The sequence below is a fragment of the Embiotoca jacksoni genome, unplaced genomic scaffold, assembly GCF_022577435.1.
Source record: "Embiotoca jacksoni isolate LCO1_2020_lvr unplaced genomic scaffold, fEmbJac1.0.p SCAF_36, whole genome shotgun sequence".
Taxonomy (NCBI): Eukaryota; Metazoa; Chordata; class Actinopteri; family Embiotocidae; genus Embiotoca; species Embiotoca jacksoni.
The window spans coordinates 2,936,702-2,949,230 of record NW_027185388.1 but is presented as its reverse complement, the minus strand read 5'-3'; the positions used below and the strand labels follow the sequence as shown (position 1 = coordinate 2,949,230).

The following is a 12,529-nucleotide window of genomic DNA, read 5'->3' as shown; positions in this document are numbered from 1 at the left end:
GATGAAAAGCTCCTAATGTTTACAGTTCAAGTTATTTTTAGTTACCAGAATAATAGATATTGTAGTTTGCTTACTACAAAACTGTATCCAGAGCAGCATATTTATTAACCATTCAAGTATCTACTTTTTCAAAATAGCCTTATCTGTTAGAAAAACTACAGAAAAGACAATTGTGCACATTGCATTGTTTTACTTACATTCAGTTTTCTTTACATCTCTTCAGTAAACTTAATTACAATTCAAGTATTAACTTATAAAATCTTAATTTTTTTTCACATGAAGACAGATATAATCATTCAAAATGCACATTTAACTCAAACATACATAATCCACACTATTTGAATATTAACATTTCTTCATGAAACACATTCAACAGAAAACTTAACATCAGAAATACACTCTGGAGCGCCCTCTGGTGGTTATACCCATACAGCTCAGTTACACTCAACTGTCCTACATAAAGAGCACCTGTGCAATTGTTTTTAGTTTTTTTTTTATACTTTCAAAGCTGGTGAGTTTAAGAAATAAAACCAGACAATACCGAGTACCTCTTTAATTATCACTCCTGCAAACCTTTGCAACTCTCAGGACAAAGCTTGCTTGCTGCATTCATACACTGTGGCCCAAATCCTTGACTTTGACTTGACTGGACATCATTTTCCTAAAGAGAATAGGAAGAAATGTTCACTTACTCTAAGTAAACAGAACGTTTATGATATGTTGTGCAAAATCACAGCAATAGCGAGCTTCCATTTTCACGGTCAGTCGGACGATGAACTTATTGGTAAACCTCGACGGCGTATTAAAGAGAGATTTTAATCTAATCCATGAAGCATTTCTAAATGGATCAAAGAGACGTCAAACTTTACAAGCTGACCGTCGCATAGACATAGTTTCTACCACCCGCCTCTCTTTCTGTCGAAGGTTTTTGCACTTCCCATCTTCAATGACCTCATAATAAAGAGTATACACATAGTGCTTCGTCAGTCTTTCTCTCAGCTCAAACCTGGTTCTTCTCTGAGCTGGGAACAGAAGACTGCTCCCAGCGATTGTTCGCGGTACCTCTGTGGCACCTAGCGATGAGGTAGATTTTGCGGAGCACGGTGCGGCGCAACAGGATGTAGACCCAGGGGTCAAGGGTCTGGTTCCAGCTCGCCATCCTCACTGTCATCAATACCAGGGTTTTATATTTGGACAGGTTTTCCCCGGTGGTTCCCGTGTAGGAGCGGATCGCCGATATCAGGCTGACGATCTGCGGGCATGAAACACGCAGCTCCAATTAATACATGATCAAAGAGTGAAAATACTGCATAGATTGTAAAGCTTAAAATTACTCTTAAAAACAACTTTGCAGCAGCAACAACAACAACAACAACAACAACAACAACAACAACAACAACAACAACAAACTATTCCCATTATGCCTTTGACTTCTGCTATATTGCGACCTGGATAATATTGCTTTTAAAGTTCTGCCTCAAACTGATGATGCAAAAATTTACTTCTGTGTGGTAAAAAATTAAATAAAATACTGTAACTGTATTGACTGCTCTTATTGTTATTGACTGCTCTTGTTGACTTTGTGTTATTTCCTCAGTGGATTGTCTTTTTGTGTTGCAATTAATACAAAAGTATTTTTTTTTTAAAGTATTTTCACAAAAAGATTTTTAATATATAGCTAGATACTACTGTGTTTTTGTCCATTCCTCTCACATTATATTAGGCTACCATATTTAATTGGCTCTGACTGAAACTGTGATACTGATTTCTTCATGTTGTTCTGCACAGACACTGAATAACCCTACATTTAAACAACCATAAAACAAATAAAATAAAATAATCCCTGGTACTATTTCATTCCAATGGGGTTTAATATCCAGTAATAACACAGTAGAACCATCAATATTAATAACAATAGTTTTCATTATCAAAAGCTGCAATGTGCTGTCATATATGGGATAAAGATGTGTCCTAATTGAAGGTTAATTTAACATGCATTACATGCATATTAAAGTACAAGATCGCTTTAACGGTAAATTACAAATGTTTTGTGTGTCAATTCCCTGATCGGTGATCGCTGCACACATACAACCAGCTGCAGAGAGGCAGAAAATGCATAAACAGTATTCATGTGCCCTAAATGTTGAGTTGATTCATGGCCATGCTGCGGTTTATCATACGAGAGCCTTGATTCAAAGTTGTGCCCGAGTGCAGCTGAAATCAGTGAAATCACCAAAATATTGTGGACACCTTTTTAACATGATACAAAATAGAAGTTTCTGTGTTGTTTTGTTGTTGAAGATTGTTGCAGAGTTCACTAGAGATGTAACTTCAGATCTTGAGTAAGACTTGTCCCAGTTTTTTTTTAACTGCTGCTATTTCTTGAGATCTAAAAAGGGGTTTGTTAGCAGGTCCCCTGAAGAGATCCTTTTTTAGATTCATATAACATTTTCATTTTCTCATTAATCTTGTGTAAAACCAGGATGTTGTGCAAATTAAAGTCTCTTTTATATATATATATATATACACCTGCTATTTCTTATTTTATATGCGTTTTTCCTTTTCGACATTATTTCAGCTTCTATTTTTGTACATACCAACAATCACCTTTTTTTTTTTTGGACAGAAATTGATCTTTGAATATATGATCTCATAATGACGTAGAGTGATGGAGATGTCAATCAAGTACAGCCTCACACAGTCATTAGAAGAAGTAACTACTTCTACTGAGCTGACACTAAAACTGACATTTGCTTGTGTATCAGCAGACTTACAGTATATTTGAGCTACAAAAAAATTCCGTACAAACTTATTTTTACTGAGAATAAAGGTGAGGTCTGTTTGACCCGACTGTGTACTTCTTGATGCTCACCAGCAGAGGGCTCCAGCAGATACATGAGGTGACCATGATGCCGACCAGTTGCACCACCATCTCTATGTCGTGGGACTTGGCTGAGTGATGGGAGCCGGACGGCCTTCTTAACCGGGCCAGCACCAGCGTCACTCCGCTGATGGTGTTACACAGCAGCGCCACAACCAGCGAGGTCAGACCGAGTCCAGAGAAGAGCACTACGATCACCATGTCCATCGTGTTGGTGTCGCTGAGCACGTTGATGAAACACCAGGTCCCCGGGTCCTGATAGGTGTACGAGCCCAGACGGAAGAAGGGCAGTATGGCCACGAACAGAGCTGCCAGCCAGACCACAGACAGGGAGATCTTTGTGCGTGTTTTGGTGACCAGCGATGAGTGCAGCAGCGGTTTGGTGACACCAAGACATCGCTCAGCAGCCATGGCACAGCCCATGAACAGGGGGCATAGGCCGAAGAACACCATGCTGCCACCCAGGAACTGGCACATGGCATCAGAGGAGTTGAATTCGTCCCGGCTCACACCTCCGGCCAGGTAGAGTCGCAGAACCAGGGCACCGGGAATCACGTGGCCAATGAAGTCTGTAATCACCAGCGAAGTGGCAAACAGGAGGAATGTAGCTTTGGAGCGACGACGCTGGAGGGAGTAGGCATTAACCAGGATGAAAAGGGCCACGATGTTGGAGAAGATGCCCATGGTCATGGACAGTATGACAGCGATGATGCCGCCGGTCGTGGGCTGCATGAGGGTGAAGTTGCCCTGCTGCGACAGCCCTTCGACGACCACCTGGGCCTCCACCTTCCTTCCAGAGTCATTGGCCAGAAGAGGGAGGAGCGGGGAGGCCGAGGAGTTGTAGTGGCTCAAAGCTAACATCTCTGAGCTCTGAAGGTCATGAGGTCCATGTTGGAGGGAGGCTGCAAGACAAAGAAGAGGCAGATCTGATTAGTAAAGTGCAAATTCAAGATCAAAGTAAAACTCTGCTGATGTGTTGATTTTAAAAGATTCAAGAAAACCCAAATAAACACCTTATATTCTGTGTAAGATTTTGGAATAGGAGTTAGTCTGCGTTTTTTTCCCTGCTCTGTCACCAAAACACCAAATGAGACATATATGTTTTGCAGGAATGCGGTTAATGGGAATCCGATCAGGGACACTGAAGCTGTTTTGGAGCCAAACGGCAGCACAACACCTAACTAAGAAGCCATCTTATGGTTTCCCCCCTGACATTTATCGCTTTTTAAGATTAGATAGCTTTTTACAAAATTTGTTGATATTAAAGATCAATGACAAACAGTAAAGATGGAAATTAAAGGAAATTTAGGCCGACTCCTTTATAGATGACCAAAGAAAATCTGAACAGACTTTTATTTTGTAATGTAGGTGTCTATTAAAATCCCTTCCTGACTCGGCAGCTGGTCACCTTTGGTGCAACGTCCAGGCAGACATGATGGATGAAAGCACTTCAGCCGCCACAGAATCACAAAGACTCATCTATTTCAGGCAGCTGTCAAAGCTTCAGTGTTACATGATGGAGAGTTGACTCAGCACAAAGAACCGTTAACAGATAGATCCAAAGATATCAGAACACAGTAGAGCTGAACTATAGGTTGTATTGTTTAGGTGGTTTTTTTTACCATAATCATACACATGTTAATATTGAGCATCATACCATGCTTTGCTGTCTGAACTAACTTAATAAGGCTGTAGGTATGAATCTTTAGTCTCTGTAACATGTATTGCCTAACTAAATCATACTTATTCTTACGCTGCACTGTTAATTTTACTGTTGTGTTTCTTATTTTTGATTTCTATCTTCTGCTTTTGCCTTCATTTTGTCTTTACGCCTTTCATGTTTAAGGTACTTTAAACTTCTGTGAATTGCCTTGTTGCTGAAATGTGCTATATAAATAAACTTGCCTTACCTTGCACAATTTCTCAATGAAGACTTTGTCACATCTGAAAAAACTGCTATTGGACGATGCATCAGCTTGCACCCATTTGCAGAACACTGTGCAGTTTTGGATATAAGAAACTATATAAAGGCACACTATTAATAGTTCTGCAAATAGGACTATTAAAGACAACAGGCTATCTATCAAAATGTTATTATTAGAATTGTTATTACTAGAATTGTTATTATTAGAATTGTTATTATTAAAATTAAAGAGTCATTCCAGTTTTTAAATGTGGACTATTCTCTCGCTATTTTCTCGTATGAAAACTCGCCTTTGTTCTGTATCTTAAAATAAGAAATGGCTCACCTTCAGTAAGTTTAAATATCCTTTTCAGTCCAGCTGAATTTTCCTTGTCGAACAGATATCCAGAGGAAGTCCAAAAACCGGGACTCTTAAACAAACTCAGCAGCTCACAAACATCACAAACAGGTGGAAAGATGTCTTTTTAAAATGATCAGAAGTCATGTTTTCCTTTTGATAAAGTCCTCCGCTGCAGGAACAAATTAAAACACCGATGTCCTCCGCGGAGTGTTTTCCATGGCTGGATCCGTCTAACTGCCTCATGGTGGCTTGAAGTAAATAGCGGATCCCCACTGACTCTAAATACCGACTCACGGTTTTATAGCGCGATGTCCTTCAGTGTGTGTGTGTGTGTGTGTGTGTGTGTGTGGGGTGTGTGTGTGGGGGGGGGGGGGGGGGGGGGGGGGGAGACGTCTCTGCTGCGAGTACTGAGTCAAGTTCATGGCTCGTCTCTCCTCTCTGCTGCACTTTCTGTGTCTGCAGTCTGTTTACATGATCTTTACCACCATTCAGCACAGTTCAACGTCGTTAATCACTTTATGAGTCAACAACAATTCTTGAGAAATATGTCTGATCGGCCTGTTTTATCTCAGAAAGAAATAAACCACACATTTTGCTCTGTTGCAGAAATGAGAGCTTTAACGTCCCTTTCTAATAGTCGCTGAAGTGTTTGAACATGTTGGAGCAGTTATTAAGACTTTATTAACATTTTTTTCAACTTGTTGGATCGATGTGAAGAGATTCAGTTCCACAAGCTACATTATTATTTTTAATGTGCAACTCTGGGCTCAAAATAACCTCTGGGGTGGATATCAGTTGTCCAAGCAGAGCCAGGACATATTAGTCCTCCTTTAGAGGGGTATTCATTTTCAATTATCTAAATAAATTATATCTGTGCACAGGTTAAGTCACCGCCATACTAAATTTTAAAAATAAATAAATAGATGAGGATAAATGAGGAGATGTTCGTTTTGCGGTTGCATTTCAACTGATATGTTGGGAAACCTTACTGGAAAAGTCATATTCACCCTTGTGAAAGAGCCAGATGCTCCTCAAGGACTCCGATGTTCGTCCTGAGTTTCTGCAGCTGCATCAAGGAAAATGTGTCAACTTTCCTTATGTTTGATTGACAGCGAGAAGTCCTTTTTGGTGCTTTCCCTGCATACCGGGGGCAGGTAGTGATGTTTGTGTTCATTTTACACTGACCTGGCAACCCAGCTGGACGCAGACTAGTACAAGCGGTGGTTAGGAAACTGACTTAAAGCAACATTTCAAATTGGCTGCTAGTTCACAGGAAGGAGAGCGGAGGTAGGCACCGACACATAAATTGGTTTCTTTTTTTTTTTTTTTTTTTTTTAATTTAACAGAGACCTGGAAGACTTTACCAGCTGGCAACCGTGAAACAACTCTCTGAATTGACCTCTATTTTTTTTCCAAGATGTTGTACACGAATACACATTAAACGTCAGAAAATCATCAAAAAGTATTTTAGATGTGAGTGCATCTTAGTTAAAAATACAAACATAGCTTATAGCTGATATTTGCTAAATGTTTACTTTGTAAACTAAGTCTCACTTCAGGCTGAAGAGAATGTCAATATTTCCAAATTGCAGCAGATCACCAAAGTTATTACCCAACAATCTGACCAGTAATTCATGAATCATTTCACACAAAACCACATCCTGACTAAAGGAAAATCCAGAGGATCGCCGGTGTTACTGGGTTCATCCTCAGAGTGTATGTACAGAACTTAAAGGGAACACCTCCAAAAGGTAATAAAACTGCTGGGACATAGGTTGCCGAAGGGTTAAACAGCAGACTATGATTATATATCTGGTTTGAGTCCAGCCAGGACTTTTCCTTAAATCTACCTTACAAAGTCTCCAGTGGTCATTTACTGACATGGCGTTGGTGAAGGTCCCTGTACTGACAGTTTAGTGACTTTTGGTACAGAACAAACATAAAGTGGTGGTCGGTGCCAACTGGTAAAATGTTGCTCCGATCCATCGACTAGAAACAATCCCCCAAATGAAGCACGGACCAAACTTTTCATTCATTGGGTGAATTTGAGTAAATAACAAGTAGTAATTAAAACTGCAAGGGGCCGCCGGTTCTCCGACGTGCAGCATGCGAGGATCCGCATGTTCTCGCTTGCAGTTTTTATTTTTTTCTCGATCTCGTTCCTTATTCTTCTTAAAAAATAATTGGATTTTTTTTTTGCCGGCTTTAACATCTTCAAAAACTAATGAAAGTTGGTGCCTGATGCAAGTTTCATGAGGTTTGGAGCATCGTTTGACCTTAAACATCAACTTACTGTGTCACAGCGAAACATCAAACTTAGCCGCATCGCCCTGGCTATACTCTATACTCTATACTATATACTCTACACTATATAATATATACTCTATACTATATACTATATACTCTATACTATATACTCTATACTCTATACTCTATACTCTATACTATATACAAAAATACATTTTGGATCACTTTTTGGACGACATGCTACAGTATGACTTTTTTTTTAATGAGAATATTTCGGACAACATGACAGTATGACTTTTCTTTGAATATTTTGGACGACATACTTTGGATATTTTGGACGACATACTTTGGATATTTTGGATGACTTTTTAATCACTTTTTGGAGTATGACCTTTTTCTGAACTGACATGCCTCAAGTTTCTTCTCACTGTGAGGCAACTGCTCTAACCACTGCACCACTGTGTCATGTCTGAAATATGAAAAAAGAAGTCTCTTTTGGGGGATTTTTATTTAATTTTTGTTGATCTTTGATTTGGTATTAGTATGACTGTACAAACCTGAGTGGCTTACTCTTAGAGCAGGGGTGTCAAACATACGGCCCGCGGGCCAGATCCGGCCCGCCAGGGGGTCCGGCTCGGCCCGCCGGATGACTTTGCCAAGTGTGAAAATTACAGAAAGACATACATTGCATTTCTATGAGAATATGGAGGTTTATGAGTACAAACGTTTTGTGATTTTTTTTTTTTTTTTTTTTTTTTTTTAATCAATCCAGTAATTGCTTCAGAAACAGCGTAAATGCGACGTCTGCTCCGGAGGGAGAAGCTGCTGCTCGCTTTGTGACCCGTTAAATCTGCAGAGGAGAGCCCAGGCAGATAAACAGTGGGCTGATGTCTGAGTTTTTGCTCTTTATGTTTCTAGTTTATTGTAGAAAGACCTTTAAAATAGGGTTTATCATCCAAAAACCTTCACCAATGATTTAAACATAGAGAAATGTTGTCGTTATGTATGCGTTATTATGCTATGATTTTACTGGTCTGGCCCACTTGAGATGAAAGTGGGCAGTATGTGGCCCCTTAACTAAAGTGAGCTTGACACCCCTGCCTTAGAGGGACTTGCATTAGGAGGTATCACCTTCCATGAACCACATGGCTTATTAAGGGGAGTCACCCTCCGTAAACCATGAACCATGTGTAATACCTGAGTAGGGGTCGAACCCGTGATTTCATGACACTTCCAGTGCTGAAGTAGTGTTGTAGACTACTGGACTATCTTCAGCACTACCAATGCAGACCTCCTTGAAAACACATATATCTACTATCCAAAGAATGTCTGCGGCAATTTTGGTCGCATTTGAATGAATATTTATGCATGGAGTTATAGGCTGTAGTGAGCCAAAGATTTGTCACAATGCTGTCTAACTGCTGGGAAGATAGATGGTCCAGTGGTTAGCACTGCTGCCTCTCAACTAGAAGGTTTGGGGTTCTATTCCCCCCCTCTGTCATGACATGAAAAAAATGATAAGTCATTTTTTGAACGACATGCTATAGCATGACTTTTGGGTCACTTTTTGGCAGCCACGCCACAGGCACACCGATCGACGAAAACATATTATTTTGATAACTGTTAATTCCAAACATGTTAAGAGTGAACTGACTCAATTTCAAGTTGGTCTGACAAAATCTGTAGGAGGAGTTCCTTAAAGTACAACATGTGTGAATCGCCAAAAATGGCGACTAAATTCAAAATGGCGGACTTCCTGTTGAGTTGACGTAATGGTACACATGTACACCGAATTTCGTGTATGTAGGTAAATGTAGCCACCGGGGCATCTGTTTAGGGGGTGAGTCTAAATTAGATTGCTTTAAATTTTTATTAGCTTCATATATTAACGCATCACAACAAGCACGTTTCAGTGTATGTCTGTCTCAGACTAAATAATTCATGATTTGTATTTCCAAGTGCCACAACAACTAACGTTTGGCCGCCACGTGCGTTCTTTTCTCCAGCTTTTAATGGCGACCCTGTTGGCCCCCTATTTTTTCCTCATGAATTGCTCTTACAAATGGTGCCATTTGGCCTCGTCATCCCGCTGACTCGTCCAGTACTAAGTCTGGGCTTTATGGGTTGGAGGCTCCCTTTCCCCTACAACACCCACCGCAAAGTGAAAGAAATCCACTCACTGCACACCTAATGACCTTTGAAGCACTCAGAGATAGAAGTGCTCTTCAGATTGGAAAAGGTTAGAGTAATATCTGTCCTTTGTAAAGTAATACTGGAAAAAAAAGCAGCTTTCTTGTTGTGCAAACTGTTAATTTCCAGTTTGCCAAAACTCCCTGCAGAGCACAAGCCTGTATGTCAGAGTATTTCTTACCATCTGAGCCACTTCAAAGCTGACAGCTAACTGTGTCCTCTAAAATTTGAAATTAGATTTTTGTCTTTTATCACAGCAAGGAAATGCTGTCTTATGACACTGATGGTCATAATTACAACTTTCAAATAGTTCAAATCAAACAATGTGACATCAGTGTGGCAAACGTAACCATAATGTGTGCATTCCTCAGTGATGTTTTATGGCGATGCTCGCTGTTATGAATAGAAAGCCGCACGGTATCTCGTCTGGGCGCCTCAGAAACTGAAACAGAGGAATGTTTGCAGGAGAGTTTTTGGAAAAAACTAAACACGCTGTCAAAGAGAGAAAGAAGTTCAATGACTTTTTCGCTGATGAAACACACACTCCTGCAAATTGTTTTTAAAAAAAATACTGTCTGACTGTCTGGCGGGAACCCAGAGGCAATTTCCAATATTTGGTTTCTGTTCTGCATGTCTCAAATTCTGCAAAAATGAGCCGGGTCGCTGATTGTGCCAAGTGAAATAGCAATATGGTGAAATCCACAAATAAGCACAGTCCAGGAGCAGTGAAAATCTGGTACTTTAACATGGCTTATTTTCCTGTTTCCAGCAGGGATAACATAACATAAGTGGCCTGTGGTAATTTTAGTTCTTGTGTCCAGGGATGCGATGCAGATGTCAAGATAATAAGTTAAGAGCTGCTATAAAGAGGAAAACAGCAGAACTTCCCAAGTGAAGAATTTCAATAACAATGTTAGAAATGACTTGACATGAGAAAAATTACTTGTCAATAAAAGAAAACAACACTTAGGGCAAAAAAATATACCTGCACGACAAACACAGAAACAACTGAGCAGAAAGATTTCAACTCTGTGTTGAGTGACGGGACCGACGTTTGACAGAAGAGTTTGGTCCATTGGAGCCTTGAAGTCTTGAACGGATGGATGAAGGCTCCAGATCCTTCAGTAGCTTGCAGTTACTCTGCAAAGCCTTTTTTCTACTCTGTTACTGTATCAGTGGTGTAAACGAGCTATAGATACCACTCTGTTGCTATTGATCAAAATCATGCAACATAATAGCACCATATGGAGTCAAGATCAATCTGAGGGGTTATTTAAATCTCTATTTATAGCTCTGCTCAGAAATTTATGGAGAACATTGATATGGTGACATTTACGGGACTTGATATGAAAACATGTCTCCACAGCCGCTTAACTTTCTTCTATTAAAAGCACTCAGCTATCAAATGAGGAATGATGTCGAGTTAAATTTTCCATGACATCTACTCTGTAGGACAAATTGCTCACTTTATAATTATTATCTGTCACATTACTGCACTTTTCATTCGGACTGGTCAGGGACTGTAACTGTGAAACATGAAGGATAAATGTAGCTGTGATTGAAGGATTATTATTCAGTATTTCTTCACTGAAGTAAAACAGGACAGAAAACACAATAACACCCAGTCACCACTGACTCTCTAGATAGATAGATAGATAGATAGATAGATAGATAGATAGATAGATAGATAGATAGATAGATAGATAGATAGATAGATAGATAGATAGATAGATAGATAGATAGATAGATAGATTTTATTGATCCCGCAAGGGGAACTTTTTTTTCATTACAGCAGCATGGAAGATACGGCAAAAGCAATACAAATTACAGAATACAAATGGAGGTAGTAAAGGTATAAATATAAAAAAAAAAATTTAAAAGCACAGTATATACAAATAAAATAGAATAAATTAAACTATTAAAAAAAACTAAGAAAACACTGCAACAGTGATTAAATTAAATTAAATTTAAAAAAACAACAACAGTTAAATGAACAAAAAAACAGTTAAATTAAAAATGAACTGATAAATAGAAAAAAAATAGTTAAATAAAAAAATTTAAAAAACAGTGGGAAAAAGCCTTTTTGTAATGGAGGAGTGTGTCACAGTAACTGGATGCTGGTTCAGAGAAAAGACAGCAGAACAAGCCAGAATCGTTTGTACAAAGTAAAGAGAAGAGAGATATTGCATCAGTACCCTCATGGCTCTCCAGGCACATACGCATGCTGAGTTCATCCCTTGTATTTGCCAAAAAACACTGTGTTTACAACTTGGCTTGCTTCTGATGTGTTTTCTCACGCACATTTTTCACTTTTCTTCCTGCTTCCTTCAACAGTGTCCAGTTATTTCCACAACTTTTCCATTTGCATTAAAAAGGACAAATGCTCGAAGACAATGTGCTTAATTTCACAGTAAAAGTTGATGTTCGGTAATGCACAGAACAGCCTCAGCTCCCAATGTTAATGTATTTCCTCTAACAGTTAACCTTCAACCCACTGTGACGTAATTCAGCAGCTTAAAAGTCTTGAGATGCCATGAAATAAATTTAAAACGGGATCTCCTGACTGAAGAGGCGGCATCCTGAAAACTTCCCTCCTGTTGTCTCATGTCATATTGTTGTCTTACAAACAATAGAACTGAAACATGCTTGATGGAAGCCGCAGCTGGAGGCATCATGTTTGTCCGTCAGTCACATTCATGCTCATTAACACGATATCTCAGGAACGCCTTTCGGGGAATTCACTTTAAATCTGGCTTGAACATGAACTTGGACTCAAATATAAAAATGAGTCGATTTTGGTGCTCAAACGTCGCTGTGAGGTCACAAACACATTTTGAGCCATAACTCAAGAAATGATGTGTTTATTATTACAATATTTCCTACAACTGCCGAACAGAATAAAATTAGAAAACCTGCAGAGACCCTTTCCTTGTCCGTTGTTTGACTC

At 39.4% G+C, this 12,529-nt stretch overlaps 1 protein-coding gene across 1 annotated transcript; it reads right to left on the bottom strand.

The window, feature by feature from the left end:
* Positions 1-189: 189 nt before the first annotated feature.
* ptger1a (prostaglandin E receptor 1a (subtype EP1)) lies at positions 190-5,398 on the bottom strand. The gene is made up of 3 exons (XM_069165896.1): positions 5,131-5,398; positions 2,873-3,783; positions 190-1,252 (listed from the first exon to the last, which is right to left on the bottom strand). The coding sequence occupies exons 2-3, from the start codon at positions 3,740-3,742 to the stop codon at positions 1,001-1,003; spliced, it is 1,122 nt and encodes a 373-aa protein (XP_069021997.1). The 5' UTR covers positions 3,743-3,783; positions 5,131-5,398; the 3' UTR covers positions 190-1,000.
* Positions 5,399-12,529: the final 7,131 nt, after the last annotated feature.